At 44.5% G+C, this 19,956-nt stretch overlaps 1 protein-coding gene across 2 annotated transcripts in view; it reads right to left on the reverse strand.

Moving 5' to 3' along the window:
- LOXHD1 (lipoxygenase homology PLAT domains 1) overlaps positions 1–19,956 on the reverse strand; it is a 310,109-nt gene that overhangs the window by 88,339 nt on the left and 201,814 nt on the right. The window contains exons 31-33 of one of the 2 annotated variants that reach the window (XM_074952316.1): positions 19,647–19,828; positions 16,390–16,506; positions 2,455–2,617 (exon numbers count right to left, since the gene is read on the reverse strand). In XM_074952316.1, coding sequence (XP_074808417.1) covers positions 2,455–2,617; positions 16,390–16,506; positions 19,647–19,828 — 462 coding nt within the window. Of the gene's footprint in view, positions 1–2,454; positions 2,618–16,389; positions 16,507–19,646; positions 19,829–19,956 lie in introns of those variants that run through there. The other variant, XM_074952317.1, reaches the window with a different exon arrangement.

Here is a 19,956-nt window from a genome sequence, read left to right on the forward strand (position 1 = left end):
TAACTTGGGTTTCAATAGAGACTGGGAGTGGCTGGGTCATTACACTTATTGAATCTATTTCCCTATGTTAAGTATCCTCCTCACACCTTCTTGTCAACTGTCTAAATGGGCCATCTTGATTATCACTACAGAAGTTTTTTTCTCCTGCTGATTATAGCTCATCTTAATTAATTAGCCTCTTACAGTTTATATGGCAACTTCCACCTTCTCTGAATGTGTATATATATATATATATATATCTTCTTACTATATGTTCCATTCTATGCATTTGATGAAGTGGGCTGTAGCCCACAAAAGCTTATGCTCTAATAAATTTGTTAGTCTCTAAGGTGCCGCAAGTACTCCTGTTCTTTTTGCACTTTAATAATGGGTGCAGTGCTCCCAACATATGTTCTGCATAATCAGTTTATTAAATTTGATTCTTTGCATATCATTTCAGTAGCTCTTCAGGACAGAATGCACGACTATAGCGAAGGAAGCTGTTATTTTTTATTATTTATATTGGGCTAGTGCCCAAAATCAGCTGTAAAAACAATTCAGAAGACACAGTCCCTGACTCAAAGAACTTAATATTCTAAGGCTTTGTCTTCACTAGAAAAAACATGTTCTTACCTGGTGTTAGTTAACATCTGGTAACTAACACGAGGTAAAATCCTAATGAAGACAAGGCAGTTTGTAATTGTAATAGGAGTTAGCAGGTTCAGGTAAACCCCAGGCTCCTGTCTAGTCCTCACTTTGACCTGCTAGCTCGTCTTATAACTACAAAAGGCCTTAGGGGTGCATAAATTATGTACACTGACAGAATGGCATAGTTAGGGCCCTACCAAATTCGCGGTCCATTTTGGCCAATTTCAGTCATAGGATTTTAAAAATCGAAAATGTCATGATTGCAGCAATTTAAATCTGAAATGTCATGGTGTTGTAACTGTAGGGGTCCTGACCCAAAAAGGAGTTCTGTGCATGGGGGGGGTCGCAAATTTTTTTTAGGGGGGGTTGCAGTACAGCTACCTTTACTTCTGTGCTGCTGCTGGCAGCGGCGCTGCCTTCAGAGCTGAGCAACTGGAGGGCGGCGGCTGCTGGCTGGGAGCCCAGCTCTGAAGGCAGAGCTGCCACCAGCTGCGGCACAGAAGTAAGGATGGCCTGTTACGGGATTGCTGGGGGGGTCACGGTATTGCCACCCTTACTTCTGCGCTGCTGCTGGCAGGATGCTGCCTTCAGAGCTGGGAGCCCAGCCAACGGCCGCCGCTCTCTGGCTGCCCAGTTCTGAAGGCAGTGCAGAAGTAAGGGTGGCAATACCGCAACCCCCCTAGCATAACCTTGCGACACCGCCCCCTCCTCCCCCCACAACTCCCTTTTGGGTCAGGATCTGCAATTTGAGAAACACTGGTCTCCCCCTGTGAAATCTGCATAGTATAGGGTAAAAGCACACAAAAGGTCAGTGACACATTTTTCATGGCTGTGAATTTGGTAGGGCCCTAGGCATAGTGTAAATACAAATCAGGCTGTGAAAGAGAATAAGAAATACTGGACTGGATGATTTCCATGGTTGAATCGTCCTCTTACCTGGTACTTGAACCCTGAAAGAAGATGGCAAGCAATACTGGCAGTTGGATTCAATTAGCTCCAATCAGAATATGAGAGGGGTAAGAATCTCTCTCTAGGGCAGAGGTAACTAAGGGTTGGGTCAGGGAGGTCTTGCAGAGAAATCCTTAGCAACAGCCAAGTTTGAGGGAGAAGTTGAGGCTGAAATTTATATTGTGTGGTTACTATTTACATTAGGAAGCCAAATACCAGGAAGAGTGTAAATCCAGATGTTGCATAGCATTTGTCTTCTCTGTTCACAGCAGGATAGGAACTCAACCTACTTACAGAGTGATCTGAATAAGGAGTGGGTAGCTGCCCTGCAGACCAGGTCTGGGAGAGTGTTATGTACCTAAGGGGCAGTGTGGAAGAAAGTGCAAAGACAATCATGGAAAAAAGCTACAAATGGGGCATCAAGGCTGGTCAGTGGAGCAGAAGGGGTGGAGGACAATACGACAGGAGATGAGGACAAATAACTAGAGATAACTAGATGAGGACAAATAACTTGCAGGGCCTGGAAGACAAGATGTTGGAAACTTGTGTGTAAAGGAGAGCCAATAGAGAAATTCAAAGGATGTATGTGAGACACAATCAGAACAGCAGCCAGGGAAGATGATTGTAGCAGCTGTGTTTGTGAGGACTGGATGGGAAGCATGTTGGGCATCCAGGAGGCCGGAAGTTACAGTAATCCAGATGGGACATACTAGCTTTTTCACATAAAATATGGCAGCTTAAATGATTGATTTTTCACTCAATGGCCATAATTGCAAAGAAGCAACCTTTAGTAGCATGCATCTACCTGAACTACATATCCAAATGGCTTGTTCCAAAGGGTCAAAATAATAAGTCAAGGTGTGGTGGAATTTTACTTACTTTCCAGTGGTTCTTCAACTTCCTGTTCTATCTGCTTTAGTGTCCCATCTTTCAGGAGTTTTTCAGTAAAGATATCAGATGGTACAAGTTCTCTTACAATCTCGCCATCATCTTCAGATTTTGCAAGCCACCTTTGACATGGAAATGTGATTGTTTCCGAACCCTGGTGTAATATGACAAAGACATATTCTTTTTTAGAGGGAGAGCTAGTTAGTTGCTTCTCAGCCATTGGACACAGCCACTGATTTGCAAGCACAGTGAATTCCAGTATATTTGTATGCACAGATTAAAAACTGTGTTAAGTGCAACAACCAGACAACGCGAGTATGCAATGAAGCAGAACAAAGTATACTTTTAGGTAATAAAACCCTTTCTATTATTCAGTATCAAAAGCTAAACTGCACTCAAATGAGACTAACCAAAGCACTAGATAATGCAGAGTACACTACTCCACTAGTTAACAGGGGATTGACTAATATAATCCAATAGGTATTCTCCCTCTCTAATTTCAGTGCGTTCAGTGCCTGATCCTGAAAACCATTATTACCAGTAGTATCCTCCCACTGAAGACGTTTGTGAATATGGATTTGCAGGATCCTGCAACCCTTTATCAGTCCTTATTCAGACAATACTTTCCTTGAAGTCAGTAGTTTTGCTTCAGTACATACTCCAGGATTTTGCTGAAGTACAAACTTCATGATTTTTCCCAATAAAATACTAAAACTCAAGCACTCTCAAGCCATTTCCCATGAGTACTTTAAGAAAAAAAGGGAAATAATTTTTTTCTTTGTTTCGACTTTACTTTAGGAGAAACAAGCATGATTTCTGTCCTATCAAGGAAGAAATGAAAACAGTGGAACAGCAAATAAAATCAATGTGAGATCACTTGCTAAGGAGAAGTAACAGGCTTCTTCAAGGCCTTCAAAATGTTATTTAACCAGGATAACTCTGTATGAAGTGGACATAAATCTTCATGTAAACTGCCGATCCCATAAGTGTGAACAGAACAAAGTTAACTTCCGGACCACCCACAAACTACACAGCATAAAGGAAGAAAAAGCTTTTGAATGTGTAACTGCCTTGACTCCATCTCAAATGGGATCCTCATCCAGGGCTTCAGGTCTTTTCACCTTGACTATTGCAGCTCCATGCTGTTGTCTTTCAAACAGCTATGTGCCATTGTCTGTCATGTAACATTTATACACAATTATATCGATGGTACTTATATGTCCCCCCGCAATCGTTAATGTATCTATCCTCTCAACACCTCTCTGAGGCAGGACAGTGCTATTCTGATCCACTTGCTTAAGATCACACAGGAAGATTGTGGCAGAGCTGGGACTTGAACCAAAATCACCAGAGTTGCAAGCTAGTGCCCTAACCACCGGACTACCCTTCCTCTCTGTAGGGCCATCTCGAATCTATATTCAAATGACTCCACAGGCATTCCCGCTCATTTAAAGATCCTGTGTAGCATAGTGCTCCCTGTTTCTGAAACCCTCCATGGACTTGCTTCCGTCTGATAGCAGAGTCTTGAGCCTCTGATCTCAATTACCCTCTTCCTTGCATAGACTAATTTGCCTTTCTGGGACTCAGATAAGTTGTTCACCAAACATAACAGTAATTTCCTCGGTTTGGTAGAGCTCCTTGGGAAATACGATGATGTCATGTGTGAGCACCTATGTCAAGTAGTTCGTAAAGAAGCTATGGATCGTTACTGCTGCAAAACAATTCAATATAAATTGATTGACCTTATGGCAAAGAAGGGGCTTGATAACATATTGATGCAGCTCGCAAAGTGAAGTACTATACTGTAATAATGGATTGCTCTCCTGACATTAGTCATAATGAAAAGATGTCATTTACAGTAAGATTTATTGACGACAAGGATAGCTGTATCCAAGTAAAGGAACATTTTATCTGTTTCCGGTCTGTGTACGATGCTACTGGAAAAGGCCTAAGAGAACTCTTTATGAATGTTTTGAATGGGAATAAAATAAAGCTTCAGGACTGCCATGGCCAAGGCTACTACAATGGTGTAAACATGAAGGGAAGAAACAGTGTCGTCCAGGCAAGGATCCTTGTGCTGAATCCAAGAGTTTTCTTTATGCCTTGTGGCTGCCAGTCTCTCAACCTGGGTGTCAGGAGCAGTGTCATCTGCTTCAGATTCAGTATCTCTTTTTGAAGTACTGCAAAGGAGACACATCCTGTTTTCAGCATCAACTATCAGGTGGAAGATCTTCATGGACAATGTTACAAATCTGACCAGGAAGCCGCTAAGTGACACTTTCTTGGAGAGCCTCATTGACAGTGTAAAGCCAGTGAGGTATCAAGTAACTGAGGTTTATGACACCCTGATGGAACTGCCACAGTCAAGTAAAGTCAAAGCTGGAATCCAACAGGAGGCGCAAAGCCTGGCAAACCAGATCATTGACTTCAAATTTCTGGTCTCAGTTGTGGTTTGGCACAATATCCTGTTCCAACCAAATGTTGTAAGCCAGGCATTACAAACTCCATCGATGGACATCGTGACCGCTACTACTTTAATGAGAAGCTGCCGTGATTTCATTGTGGCCTACAGAGACAATGGATTTGAAGATGTCATCACTGCTGCCAAAGAAATGGTCGAAAACTTAGGAGTTGAGCTTGTCTTCAAGGAAACTCGTATTCATTGGAAGAAGAGATAGTTTGGTTATGAGATCAGAGATGAGGTGACGGGAAGCTTAGAAGAAAAATTCAAAAGGGAGTTTTTTTGCTCACGCGTTGACTCTGCTCGAGTGTCCATCAAAGAAAGGTTTGGACAAATGAAGCACTACGAAAAGATTGGAGGGGGGTGTTCCTATGATCTTAGTAAGCTGCCAGCAGACAGGAAAACACTCTTGAACAATTATACGGACCTTCACCAGACGCTGACACATGGGGAATGTTTGGAGCTCAATGATAAAGACCTCTATGTCGAATTGGATGACCTCTGTCACATTTTGCCATAGGGGAAGCACTCTCCACTCCAAGTTTTCCAATTTATTCATGAGGCAGCGCTCAAGGACACTTTTGCTAATTTGTGGATAACTTTGAGGATTCTGCTCACGCTGCCTGTCACAGTCGTGAGTGGTGAGCACAGCTTTTCAAAGCTCAGGCTCATTAAAACGTATCTTTGATCAATGATGGCCAATGATACACTGACATTGCTTGCTATTTGATTGCTTGAAAATGCCATTGGGCAGTCTTTGGATCTCTCCAACGATGTGCTACAGTTCACGAGGGCAAAGGTGAGAAAAGTGACCTTTTGAACTAATGGACTAGGGTTAACATTCTAAAGTTGTCACCTACTGTAACCTACTGTAACAGTGTTTAATACTGATCCACCCAGTGTTGGTGCACAGTTCCATTTCTTGATGTTAGTACATTTCAGTTATTTGTAACATTAAAAAAGTTTCTATAAGCTTAGAGAAAACAATTTTTTATTTGCTTATACATGGCATGAATAAATACAGACTTACAGATCCTAGCGTAGTATTTATCATCCAATATGACAGAGATAAATAATGCATGCAAATTGTGCATCAAAGTCATGAAATGGGCTACAAATACAATAAAAAATAAGGTATTGAAAAGTTTAACAAATGGAGGGGGGATGCCAAAGACTCGCCACGCCTGGGGCGTCATTTGGTGGAGAGCCAGCCCTCCTTCCCCTATCATACTCTCTCCACTATCCTCCCTGTTCACTCTGCTGTAATGCTGTCATCCTCTTTATACTTCCCGACACTCCCAACGCTTTTGCAGGAGCCTTCTCCTCTGCAGCATCTGTCATTTAGAACAACCTTCCTCTCATTCCAAATCTTTTCCAGAAACATGATTTCTCCCTTGCGTATACCTCTTCATTCATCTTGCTGTTCCTCTCAGAGCTGTTATTTAACCCTGTACTTGCAAAAGTTCACTCTAAAGCATTTTGGAGCATGGCCTGTATGACTGACAATATACAAAATCAAATAGGACTTTAGATTATGGCAAATGAAGTTCTTATTTCCATTTTACCTGGGATGCAGGAGGAGGTGGCATGTAGAACAGACTTCCATCTTGAATGATCCCTTGTAAGTCTTCTTCCTTTTCCAACCTCATTCCTGGTCAGATTTGTGCTCTATTTCCTCATCTCTATAATCCTTCTGTAAAAGCATAGGTTTGTCTGCACATTGGATATGATCTGACCACTGCAATCATTTTGTTCTCAACTGGTGGAAGACTGCAACTTACCGGGATCATCTAAGTATTTCCTTGTTTGTGATAAAAATCAAAGCAACGGATGTTAAGAATATGCCATAACTTGTTGACACTGAAAACTGTTTAGTCTCCTCTCCTCAGCTGTTTTTTACAGTCATGTTTCTGCTTCATATAACAGAGTTCCCATTATTATTGCATTATTACATCCCACTGCCAAAAGAGAGGCCGCTGAAGGTGATGAAATGCCATTGATGCAAGACTGATCCGACGTATGACTTTGGATACCGAACCTCTTGCTTTCAACTGACTACCCAGATAGATAAAACTATTTTCCCAGTCAATGCCATTGTCATCGTCATGCAGTGTCGACAGGTCATTCATTTCCATTTTACAGGAGGCATGCATAGTTTGATTTTATCACCACCTATTTTAAGTCCTATAGATTCTGCAGTCTGTCGCAGCTCTTCCAGCATTAGCAGCAGTTGATCAGTAGTTTCTCCAAATAAGGCGGTATCATTTTCATACTCAAGATCCTCTTGATAAATCAAGAGGCAGCTGTCTGCAGCTACTGACTTACTATGCACAAGCAGCTTCCTCCCTCTCCAAGTGACCTGATACGGCAATGAAGTCGGGATAGGTTTCCTAAATTGCTTGGCTGCTTAAACTGCTGCGATAGGAGCATGGGGGTGATTTTGCTGCTTGTCTTGATCTATCACCTTCCCTTTCTCTGTATACGGGGTAGAGAGATTATAGGATCTTGAAGGCGAAGAAGCAGCCTCAGAGACTATGAGCTACAGACAGCTGCTTCCCTGCCTTCAAAATCCTTTATTTAGAGTCCTATGCAGATACAAAAATTGTATCCACATCTGATCCACGATCCGCAAAAATAGATATCCACAGATTTGCACAGCTCTACACATAACGACTGCAGTCCAGGAAATGTAACCAGTATTTTCTTTCTATGTTCCAAACCATTCATTACAATTAGAACTACCAGTTGACGTTATAATCTAGTGTCAATGAGAAGGAAGAGACGACATTTTGTAACTGTGCCTATGCGTTGGTATTCCCTATTACAGTTAGAGATTCCTAATGTGTTTCATCATTAAAGGCATTACTGAAGGAACATACGGGTTGCTTAAAACTTTAACTGATCCTAAATACTGATAGTGTTATCATGGTTGGTTTTATGTGCCTGAGTCATTGCTGTGAACATTATATATTAGGTTACATGATATTTGGGGGACTCTAGCTTAAAAGCCTGCATGATGGAAATAAAGTAGTCAGGGCAAGCGTTACCTGTATTGTAATCACTAGTCTCCATGTCATTGCCACAGTTTCCATTGGAGCTGACTCGTTAGTGATGGTATTATTATTACAGTGACACAAAGTGTATTATTTTGTGGTAACGACTGTAAAATCTCACAGCGCTTACAACTGGGATTTGCTTCATTCGAGTTTGATTTTTGGCTTTGAGCTACAGGCGGTATGACAGTCTGCTAAACTCAGTGCTTTCCCCGCCTGAGTCGTAGCAAATGAAATATAATGATCAGATATAATTGACACGCATAGGCAGCGTTCTACTGATATGCAATGAGCTTAGTTTCCTACCCATGTGCTTTCAATTTACTCTAAAAGCGACTGACCTCATTTTTTCCTTTGCAACATACAGATACATCTTAACAGCCTAATCAGGTAGCACAGCTTTTAGAAGCTTTGGCAGCATATTGCTATCCTGTGGCAGGTCATAATATCCTGCGGTTGATTACAGCGGCATCATGCAGTGCTCTGCTTTCTTCTTTTCCACATGCCAGAGTCAAAGCTCAGCAAAATTGTGGATCTCTCTGCTTTATCTTAGGTTGTGAGGCTTTTCTGCTCAGTCTTCTCACTTAACGTCTTTTAAATGCTGATTTAACCATTGCCTGGCTGATTGGTTTAGGACCCACCTCCCTGCCCGAAGAGAGGGCGTCCAGACACTGAGCAGGTGGAGCTGTCCAAAGTGCTGAGTCAAACATGTGGGCCTGATAGGGGCAAGCAGGCAGGAAGCATATTTTCCCTTGGGTGTGGTGCTCTTGAAACTCCCCATAGAGTCAAACCCATTTCTTTTACCCCTCTGGAACTGGCAACACCACCCCTTGTGCTGTCACCCAATCGGTTATCACACATTAAACAGGAGCGAGCTGGGTTGATCCTTGGATGGGAGATCTCTGAGGAACACTTGTGGGCCTCAGGAAATTATATTGATTGTTCAGCAGGTGGCGCTCCTCTGTTTCAATAAATACTGAATCAATATCAGAGGCCTAGTCTACACCAGGAAAGACCTATGCCAGCAAACTCTCCGAGTGAAGATGCAGGTTCTACCACCAATATGCTTTCAATAGTACTGATTGTACCAGTTCCCCGAGTGAAATAAGTTGTATGGCAAAAGCACCTTTATGCTGTTGTAAAAATGCCAGTTGCAAACTGATACACAGTGGGTGGCACGGAAGCAGAGGCAAGTATGATCGTGAGAGAAGGAAATGAGTGTGTGTTTAGAATGGTAGACTGGGAGATGGATAGGCAGCAGGAGGAAATGAGAAAATGTAGGCAGTGATGGAGTTGTGCAGAGGCTTGAAGAGGAGGGTGTGGCCCTGAATTTGATGAAGAAAGTTCAAGGAAGCCAACAGAGTAATCCAAAGAGGAGGGAGGAATCAAATGAAACTGTGTGAGAGAGCCTGGGTACCAGAGGGGAGAGTGCAGTGTTTGAAGGTGATGGACAAAGGAGAGACAACAGAAAGTGGGAGGCTGAGACATGAGAAACATGCTTGTTTACTTTGAATTGGAACAGATTTTCCAGGATTAAATGTTGGAAAGTCCCAAATGTGAGGCAGAGGGTAGAAGCTGCAGGTGGAGAGGCAGCTTTCTGAACCCAACACCATAGATATGGTAGCTGAAGCTGTAAGAATGGGTGAGGTTATAGATGGGCACTGCACAAAAGAACAGACAAAGAGGCAGAGGACAGAACCTGCATGTCCCTGAATGTAGCTCATATTTCAAGTCCAGAAAGGTTGATCCTTTCCTGCATGCTCCCAGACTTGACACCATAGCCTAATGGCACAACCCCCTGTGTCCCCACTTTGGGAAACTGGCACTGTAAAGTCTGGTTGTGAAAAAGCTCCCTTGTATGAAACATGATAGAGATGACTGCTAGTTTGCGGTTTGGCTGCATTTTCCCGGTGCTGCTGACTCGCATACACAAGAATATCAGCCACCTAACGTATGGTGCTCGTGCATTATTGACTCGCTGCTTTACACTGATGGGTGTTTTGTGTCTATCAACAGTGCTAGCCACCTGCAATTATCCTTCTATGGTTATAAGACTGATTGTAAGCAATTCCTTGCCCATGCTCAGCAACTGTATCTTTCAAACTATATGCCCTAATTCTTTTCATCCTCACCCTTTGATTCACTTAAAACAAAATTGTTACCAAACAAGAGATTATTATATCCTTTCCTTAGTGAACTCTCTCATATGGAGGCAACTTTTCTTATGGCTGAGAAACGGGTGCAGATTCCTTCGCAGTCTGCCCACAGTACTGTTCCAAAAACTTCTTTAAGGTCGCTAGAGAGAGGCACTAGGCAGCTCTAACCTCCTCTCTCTGCTGGACCTCCATTTCCTATTGAACTATTGACAAAGGTTAAAGTTCAAGGGACAGTATGACAGAGTGCAAGGTGCAAACAGGTGAGCCTGCACTCTGATCACTCAGATATTAATTAGTTCCCCTGGAGAAAGCTGGCGGGGGGTAATTAGTCAATCAGGCTGGTTGGCTGATGATCTAAGGAGCCAATTACCCCATCAGCCCAAGGCCGTTAAAGAGGTAGGAAGGAAGTGCCAAGGGTGAGGAGAGGAAGGGGACCAGGGCAAGTTGAGCTCAGTAACACGGAGGTCTCAAGGGAGGGACACCTCTGTTCCCCTCAGTTCTTGGGGAGAGGGCCGAAAGAGCTGTTGGTACTGTAAATAAACTGTTGCACACGGATTGTTGTAGAAGTGGTGGAGGGAACTTAACATAAAAGAATAAGGTGAAGGCACAGCCACTGGAGTCCATGCTGTTTCTGCAGGGAAGAAGGCAGGAGAGAAGCCATGCCTTGTGATATGTGGGGGCTTGCCCGAGATCTTGACTCCCTGAATTGTGGCTGTAGTAAGAGGAGGCCGTGAAACATAAATTCTTGTATCAGAGGCCCAGTCTGAGGCCTGAAGCCTGAACCAAAGTAAAGCCTGAACCAAAGTACTTCCAGGCAGTGATAAGCAAAGCTGGGTTGTGAGCCAGAGGCAGGTCCCACTCACAGAAGTTGGCAAGAAAAGGTTGTTAGAGGCACATGCACTCACACACAAGTGCTAATGAGAGGAACTTGTGCAAAGACAGCGGCAAGACACTCCATAGACATAACAAGGAACAGGCAGGTGCATCTTAATGACAGGGTCAAAAGGACAACATGATGGATAGATTCGTTTGAACTATGATGAGTAATCTGTCCTGCAACGGTATAAAAGTAGGTCCCGGAGCGCACATCTTTGTCCAGCCTCGGGGGCAGTGGAGTGTCCCGCCACTGACTGAGCTGTGTCCATTGCCAGGGAGCACAAATTCATAGTATGCCCTGTAGAGTCTATAGGGAACTCTTACTGTGCTTCGTTTGACAATAAACCTGGCTCGGGTTCCTTCGTACCTTACTAGAGTCTGTGGTTTTGGGGCGTTCTCTCGGGGTCTGCGGTGTTAGTTATCTGTGCAGAGCTGGGGCAGCACACAGAGGGAACATGCACACAGCCGACTGTTATCATCATCGAACAAGAGCGGAGCACCACACCGGTAGCTACCAACAACAGTGGCAATTGAGAGGCATAAGGGGGGAAGCTTCTGCGAGTATTTGGCATCCGGATGATGGAGCAGACTCTGCAGTGGCTGGTGGACGGCAGAAGGAGCTGCAGCAGAACATGAAATCTTTCCATCAGTCACACAAACTGGCCAGAGAATCCCTGCTGGCCTGGCAAGCAGAGAAACAGAGGAGCTTGCAGGAATTTATCAGGGATTAAGCACAAATGCAGCAGTAGTTTCTTCCGAGACTGGTGAGTCCCGACCTGGGGAATGGTAACTGGAGCCAGGGGGTCAGCCTGTGTAAAAGGGGCCTGCCAATGACCCCTCTAGTGATATCTGAGATGGTAGCAATGGGAGCTGGCTGGGACAGAGGAACGTGGGCTCTCTAGTTAGTACCCTATTTGGCAGGAGAAGCTCAAGTGGCCTACATGTCCTTGGGCAGCAAACAGGCTGAGGACTATGATGCTGTTAAGGCAGCCATACTTGACCATGTGGGATTGTCTACAGAGAAATACCAGCAGAAGTTTTGGGCTGCTAGATGGGCCAGATGTGTATAGCCCAGGGCATGTGCCCAAAGGTTAACTGATTGGGCCACCCACTGGTTAAAGCCAGGCACTCAGACTGTGGGCAAAATCACGGACTCCATAATCCTTGAACAATTTCTACATGGCCTCCAGGAGAACACTCATCTTTGGGTTAGGAACTACAGCCCTGGAGGCAGTGGTGAAACTCACGGAAGAGTTTGAGGTAGTAGATTTTCCCTGCAAGGGGGTGTGTCTGTCTAACAGGCCTGAGCTGGAAATAGGGTTGGAGAAGTGTTAGGGGTGAAGTCTACAGAGAAGAAAAGAGAAGAAAACAAGAGTCCCCTCTGGGGAGGCGGGAAATTACCTGTTACCAATGTGGGAGACAGGGACGTGTAAAAAGAGACTGCCCATCTATGGACTGTGGGCTAGCATAATTTTGAAACCTTACGGGAGCAGTGAAGAAAAATGCCAAAATCTTGGAGAAGGAGAGGAGGAGATGGGAGAAGGGCCTAGTGGATACTGCATCAGGAGTCCGTCCTGTTTCTGTGGGGAAGAAGGCAGGAGAGGAGCCATGCCCTGTGTCAAGCAGGTTCTCAGCTGTACCCAAGGACCACTGGTTCCAGGTGAAATGGTGGTGCTTGCCACCTCCTCAAAGCATTACCCTATTAATTAACATCGCTTCATCTTTTCTTGGATCCAGCATCCCTGTGCACTGAGTTATCTGGGAGACAGGGCTGTTTGAGCTGGATGGACAGGATGCATAGAGATGCAAAGAGTGTGCATGGAAAACTGTAAAAAACATTACAGCAAACATACATATTTGTAAGTGTCATTTTCTATAACTCTCTCCCCTTGTTCTTTATAAATAAGGACAGCTGCATTGAAACTCGAGATGGGCTAGGTCTGTAAAGGTCAGATCTGAATCCAAATTCTTCTAAAGTTCAGAGGGATGTCAAGGGAAGTTTAGATCTCGGGATGAGGTTCTGGCCTGTCTCTAGGGTACAGATGTGGGGACCTGCATGAAAGACCCCCTAAGCTTATTTCTACCAGCTTAGGTTAAAACTTCCCCAAGGCACAAAGTCTTTTCCCTTGGATTAAGTAAAACGCTGCCACCACCAACAAATAATTTAACAAATAATCAGGGAAAGGACTACTTGGAGATCCTATTTCCCCAAAATATTCCCCCAAGCCCTTACACCCCCTTTCCTGGGGACGCTTGAGAATAAACAAGATGAGCACAAACCAGCCTTGGATTTTTAAGACCCAAAAAACCCAATCAGATTCTGAAAAACAGAAGTTTATTAGAAGAACAAAAAAAGATAAGAGAACAACTCTGTAAGACCAGAATGGAAGATAATCTTACAGGGTAATCAGATTCAAAACATAGAGAATCCTTCTAGGCAAAACCTTAAGTTACAAAAAGACACAAAAACAGGAATACACAATTCCTCCAGCACAGCGAATTTCACAAGCCAAAACACAACACAGGGGTATTTTCCCCATTCACACATATGTTTCTTCCGTAGACATCACCCACCTCCATCCCCATCCTATAATGCTGTTCACTTAGTGCTGGATACACAAAGAGGACTTACGTGTTGCAATGCTGGGCCTAACTTTATGTGCCCCGCTGCCTAATGAGTTAGGTGGCCAAGCTCCCTACACAATGTATGGGCAGAGTTAGGTCTGGTCTAGACTACATACTTACTTGCATTCACCGCAGAGCAATGTAGTTATACTGACCTCACCCCCCTTGTAGACAGTGCTATGTTGACGGGAGACCTTCCCCCGTGACATAGCTACCGCCTTTCGCGGAGGTGGAGTTATTAAGCCAATAGGAGAGCTCTCTCCTGTTGCCTTAGAGCATCTTCATCATGTACTACAGCGGCACAGCTGCACAATGTAAATTTGTAGTGTAGACCTGCCCGTAGGCCCTTACGAACTGGAGATCCACAAAACACAGCACTTTCAACAGGGAGCTACCTTAACTAGCCAAGAGGGAAATGCTAATGAGAGGGGTGTGGCCTAAACCCAACCCCTCAAAAGGAGTTAGGCACCTACCTCTGCTGGGGATTCACAGCCAGGAACCCTCTCTTGGAGTGAGGTGCCTAAGCCCCTTTGTGCAAACGTGGAGCAGGAATTGAACCCGCACCGCTCCGGAGGATGCCCTAACCCGGGGTGGGCAAACTTTTTGGCCCGAGGGCCACATCGGGGTGCGAAACTGTATGTACAGATGGGTAGGGAAGGCTGTGCCTCCCCAAACAGCCTGGCCTCTGCCCCCTATCTGTCCCCTCCTTTCCCCCCTCAAAACCCCCAACCCATCCTACCCCTGCCCCTTGTCCCCTGACCCGGGACCCCCATCCCTAACCCCCCCACTCCCCATCTCCTGACTGCCCCCCCCAGAACCTCTGCCCTACCCAACCGCCCCCTGTTCCCCGTCCCCTGACCACCCCCGCCCCAAACCTCCACCCCATCCAACTGCTCCCTGTCCCCTGACTGCCCCTCAGGACTCCCTGCCACTTATCCAGCCCCCTGGCCCCCTTACCATGCTGCTCAGAGAAGCATGTCTGAGAGCCACGCCGCCCGGCTGGAGCCAGACATGCTGCCGCACTCCCCTGCATGAGCGCGCAGCCCCGCCACTCAGAGCACTGCCCGCGCTGCGGCCTGGGTGCAGGGGAGGGGGGAAAGTGGAGGAAGGGCCTAGCCTCCCCAGCCAGGAGCTCGGGGGCCAGGCAGGACGGTCCTGCGGGCCAGATGTGGCCCGAGGGCCATAGTTTGCCCACCTCTGCCCTAACCACTGGGCTATGGGGTACTCAGAGGAGGGGAAGGGGAAGGGAGGCTCCCTCCATCTCTCCTGTTGAAACTGAAACTTTAAAGTGAGCTGTAGCTCACGAAAGCTCATGCTCAAATAAATTGGTTAGTCTCTAAGGTGCCACAAGTACTCCTTTTCTTTTTTTGTATAAATAATGAACTAGTCTTTGGAACAGGGAGTTGAAGCTGGGTTTCCCGCATCCCGGGGGAGTGCCCTAACCACTAGGCTAGGGGGTCATTCTCACTCTCTTTCGCTGGCCCAGTGAAGCGTGGTAGGACTGAGGCAGCTGTGCTCATGTCCACTGGCAGAGATTTAGTACCTAAAGGACTTTATCTGTGGAAACGTAGGCACCTCAGGCCCTTGGGCAGCAACTGAGTGGGGGGATCTGAAGTTCAAACTTGGGTGCCTAAAGTGCAGTTAGGTGCCTAAATCCTTTTGCAGTCCTAGGTAAAGAGCTTCCTGTCTGGCTCAGGAACAAAATGGTAGTTGGATCAAACCTGCAAGGCTCTCCAGACAGAAATGGAGCATTACACATCCTGGGAGAGTTTCTGCCCTGTGCCTTACAGGAGGTGCTGCAGAGAAGCAGCAGCCCAGAGGTAGTGAGGGAACGATACCAGGCTAATGAGGGCTGGTGCACCTTCCTGGCATAAATTAGACAGCCTCAAGGGCTACCCAAATTTACAACAGACTCCCCAGTACAGCCAGTGGCAGAACCACATCCCGGAGCATCCCACAATCTCTGTCGTGCTCCGCACCAGGAAGATTTCTTCTGACACTCCTGACATGCCCCATATAAGGGGGCAGCATATGTCTGATTATGGTTTCCTTTCACTACTCCTGCCTCACAGAAATTTCTCCCCTGGCCTTTGCAGCTATAGACCAACAGAGTGGCATATGTATTTACACAGTGCACAGTCATTCCAAAGTTCCCCAAACTCTTTACAATCTACACATACAGCAGCCATTTCACAACACTGAAATGCAGCCAACTCTGGGATGGGAGGATGCTAGCCAGCATGCACTATGCAACAGTGGTGGAAGGGGAAATTTTTCCCAAGATAACTGGGGAAAAGTCTACCCTTACAAAAACCACCATGAGATCTTTATCGTAGCTACCGAAAGCAGACATGTCCGCAGTTTTAAAAGTCAGATAACTGGGCCATCAGTCGGACATACTGGTTGCTCATCAATCTGTTGTTAACCATCTGTAGTCTTGAAATATTTTGCTCTAATGTGAGCCCTGATACCTTTATTCTACTCAACAAGTGCATTAAGAATGGGGGAGGGGAGGAGGTTAAGCATTTTTTTTTGTTAAGCTGCAGAGTTTTAGAATCAACATTTGAAGAATAAACCACCATAATAAATGTTTGCCCCAGGGTCCCCAAGCTCCTGCTACTTCATTAGCTAGCATTGCTCTCTGGGGAGTCATTTTTCACTCTTAATCATTCTTGGTATATTGCTGCTCCACTTTGGGAAGCAGAAGCAGCTGCCACTGGAAGCCTTCCACAAAGTCCAAAGATTCAATGCCTACCTTCCCATTTGGCAAAAGTCTCCGTATCTCCACCCGATCTAAATGCCATCCAGAATTAAGCCCTCCGCCTTTGTGCCCAACACGAATCTTCTCAATAGTGTCTCCAACATCTTCCAGCTACGGAAACAAAGAAAAGATTATGAAGTGAGTAATAGGCGGCAGCCTCGGTTCCTTTACAGCTAAAGCCAAGATCCACTGATTCGTTATCCATTTTCTTATTTTCAGTCTATATTAAGTTCCCAAAAGGGCAAATATTAGCCTCACCATAGCATCCATATGCAGGTGCAATGAGGGGCTCAACATTGTGTTTATTCTGAAATAAGTGCGTCCACACTGACTTGCACTGAAATAACTACATTTTGGGAACAGATTCTGTTAAATAGGTGTAAGTCTGTGCGTGGAGCATTTCCTCAAGCTCTTCAGATGGAATTGGAATTGAACCAATCCTCAGAAGCTGTAAGTTTACTGTGGTTTGATTTTTTTTTTTTACAGCTCTGTGTTAGATTATTGATTCATGATTATAACAGGGGAAGGAGGGTCTTGAAATCAAAGCACAAGATTGAGAGCCCTGAAATCTGCTTTTCTTTCTTGCTCAGCCACAGACTCCGTCTGACACTTTGAGCAAATCACACAGATCAATGTTTTAAATAGCCACTAATTTTCTGGGTGCCCCTTTAGCCACTTATATTCTGAAAATAAAGCTGTAAACCTAAACCATGAAACTGATTTTGATTTGCACCTTTTGTTATTTCAGTGCCAGCTTGAGTGTAGATCAGCACTGATTGAATGCCTCCTTTTCACATGGGAGAGGCCTGTTAAGCTAGCGTTTTCCCTACGGAGCTTTGTATACCAACTATTTTTTGATCTTGCAAACGTTAAAAGTTTGCAGGTATCAATTTAGCTCCCCTACCACTTGCCCCCAACATGACAAGACTGTTATGTACTGAAGCACAGTGTGTCTCATTTCAGGAGAGACAGAGAATTAGAGTAGACTGGTTGCTGCAATTCAGGGTTTGGTGCTGCAACAGAACTGGATAGGGAAGCTTGCATGAGGTCTGCATTCACTCTACCTGATTTGACTATAGAGAGCATTATCAATCCCTTACTAGCATAAAAATTAAAATTCTCTGAATTCATCCAAAAACATTAATATAGGTGAAGCGATGTTATTCTTCCTCCGCTCAGCCTGAATAACCATCCCTCAATGAGGCATTCAATCTATACATAGCAGTGAAGTGGCATGTGACTGTAAAGATGGCTATTAAAAAAAGATGTGTTTATTGCAACGCTTTAGGCATCTCCAGAAAATCACCACTCAGAACTGTAGCTGGTAATGTGTTTTTTAAGGCTTTTATTGCCCCTTCTGCAGAATGCCAAACAGCACCGGCAGTAAAACCACTAAAACAAAAAGGCAATTCTCAGCTCTGTATTTTCTGAAATCCCAGAATTATTTTCAAGGTCTACTGAGCTTCAAATTATGGATCCTCATGAATAGGTGAAAGAAGAATATATTTTTCTGCTTTTTTGTTGTGGTTTGGTAAAGAAAAAAATAAATTTGGGGGACCAGTTAATATGTCCTTCTAAATCCACAGAACAAACTGCATTTTCATGTTCTTCATCTCAAATGCACTGATGCTCAGCTTTGTCTAAAGGGAAAATAAATCCTGAGGGTTACAACGTTAAAATAATGTGCAGTTCAAGATTTATACACATGGATTGATTAATGGCAGACTCCATCATAGGCAACTCCAGGGAAACTCCATGGAGGTAAGTTCTGGTCTTTGAAAGATGTAAAGAGGAAGGTTTATTGTGATTTGTTTCCTAGGACAACAATTTGAGCTGAAAATATTTTAATTTGTTTAAAAATGTTCTAAGGTTTGGTCTTGATTATTAAAAAAACACCACCACAACAAAACAAAAAGAAACAAAAAGAAAGGTTTTAAGTCCCTCTGGAAACTTAGTCTCTGTCGCATGCAGTGGATGAAAATATCAAACAGAAACAACATATAGGGCCAGATTTTTAAACACCTCCGTAACTTGAAGTGCCTTCTGAAAGTACACCCACAAAATGGTGCATATAGGTCCTCCATTTGTGCATGCAATTTCAGATATTACCTTTGGTTCTTAGAAGGTGTTTCCTTTTAAAAATATTGGAGGGACAGAGAGAAGCGAGAATATGTGTAAGTGTACCAAAGAGAGAGGAAGAGAAATTATAATTGATTAAAGGTTCTAGATGAGGCCCTTAGCAAGCAATGGCAGGGGTTGCTACTTATCTATCTTATGTTGCTCCTACTACTGTATCTGTGCACCTTACAGCGCTTTAAGGGTATTTATCCTTGTAACATGCTGTGAAAGAGGGCTATTATCCCCATTTTATAAATGGGTTTCTGAGGTGCAAGTGTAACACTGACAGACTTGGTCCATCGGCGGGCGGGATTGAACCTATGACCTCTGGAGCTTAGTGCATAAGCTAAAAGCCAACTGGCTCTTAGCAAATTCTGTACAGCAGACTCATTTAACTCTCTCTCTCTCTCTCTCTCTCTAGTGGTCTCGGTGCCACTAGATGGGACAGAACACCACACACCAGGAGGTGTGTAGGTTACACAAGAAGGCTTGGTGATTTGCCTGGGATCATACAGGAAGTCTGTAGCAGCACTGGGATCGGAATCCAGGACTCCCAGGTCCTAGGCTAATGCCCTAACCACTAGAGCACCCTTCCTCCCTCACTGCAGTACCTGCACAAGTCTCCTGTGAGGAGAGAGGTAAAGAGTGGAGTTGGGCAAGTCATTGATTTCTTGGTTCAGTGGAAGTTCCAAAAAACTGGAAAAAAATATTCTGTTTGGGCTGAGCCATATCTGAATGTTGTAGACTCTCTGGTAAATTGAGAAAGTCTGCTTGAGGTCTACCCCAGAAGAGGGATTTGAACCCAGAGCAGAGATTCAAGCCTGGGTCTCCACATGAGTGCCCCCACCACTGGGATAAAGGTTATAAGGGTCCAGCAGCACCCCCACCTCTTCCTTCTCTGGCCAGTCTGTGAATGGCCAAAACAATTCATGTCAAATTCACAAATAGTTTCAGGTCGGCCAAAAATGCACCTTTTGTCCAGAATTAGTCATCCAAAAAATTTCACCCAGCTGTCATGAAGAGTCCTTTTTCAATGTTTTTCCACATCCCAACTGCTTTTCTCTTCACTTTGTGTCCCTAAACCCCGCACCCAATCATTGCTCCTGAAAAAGAGCAAATATTTTTTATTTTACCTCCACAATGAACTGATCCACTGAGTTCCTCTCAAAGCACATCCTTTGCTCTCTCTTGTTCTGGCACAGGGATTTCTGTTGGCTGCAGATTCCATTACTTCCATAGAGAACAATGAAAACATCCGCATCAGTGCCAGCTCCAAAGATGTCACTGGTGTAAACTGTGATCTCATAAGGGACAACTAAGGTAAGCAGAGAAAAACAAAAAACAAACCACGGGCTGTGAGCAAAAAGCCAGGCTTCCAACTGGGAAAGTCTATCATTCATTTTAGAATTTAACAAACTCAAACCTAGATTAGAAATGTCAACA

The sequence above is a fragment of the Natator depressus genome, chromosome 5 (assembly GCF_965152275.1).
Source record: "Natator depressus isolate rNatDep1 chromosome 5, rNatDep2.hap1, whole genome shotgun sequence".
NCBI lineage: Eukaryota > Metazoa > Chordata > Testudines > Cheloniidae > Natator > Natator depressus.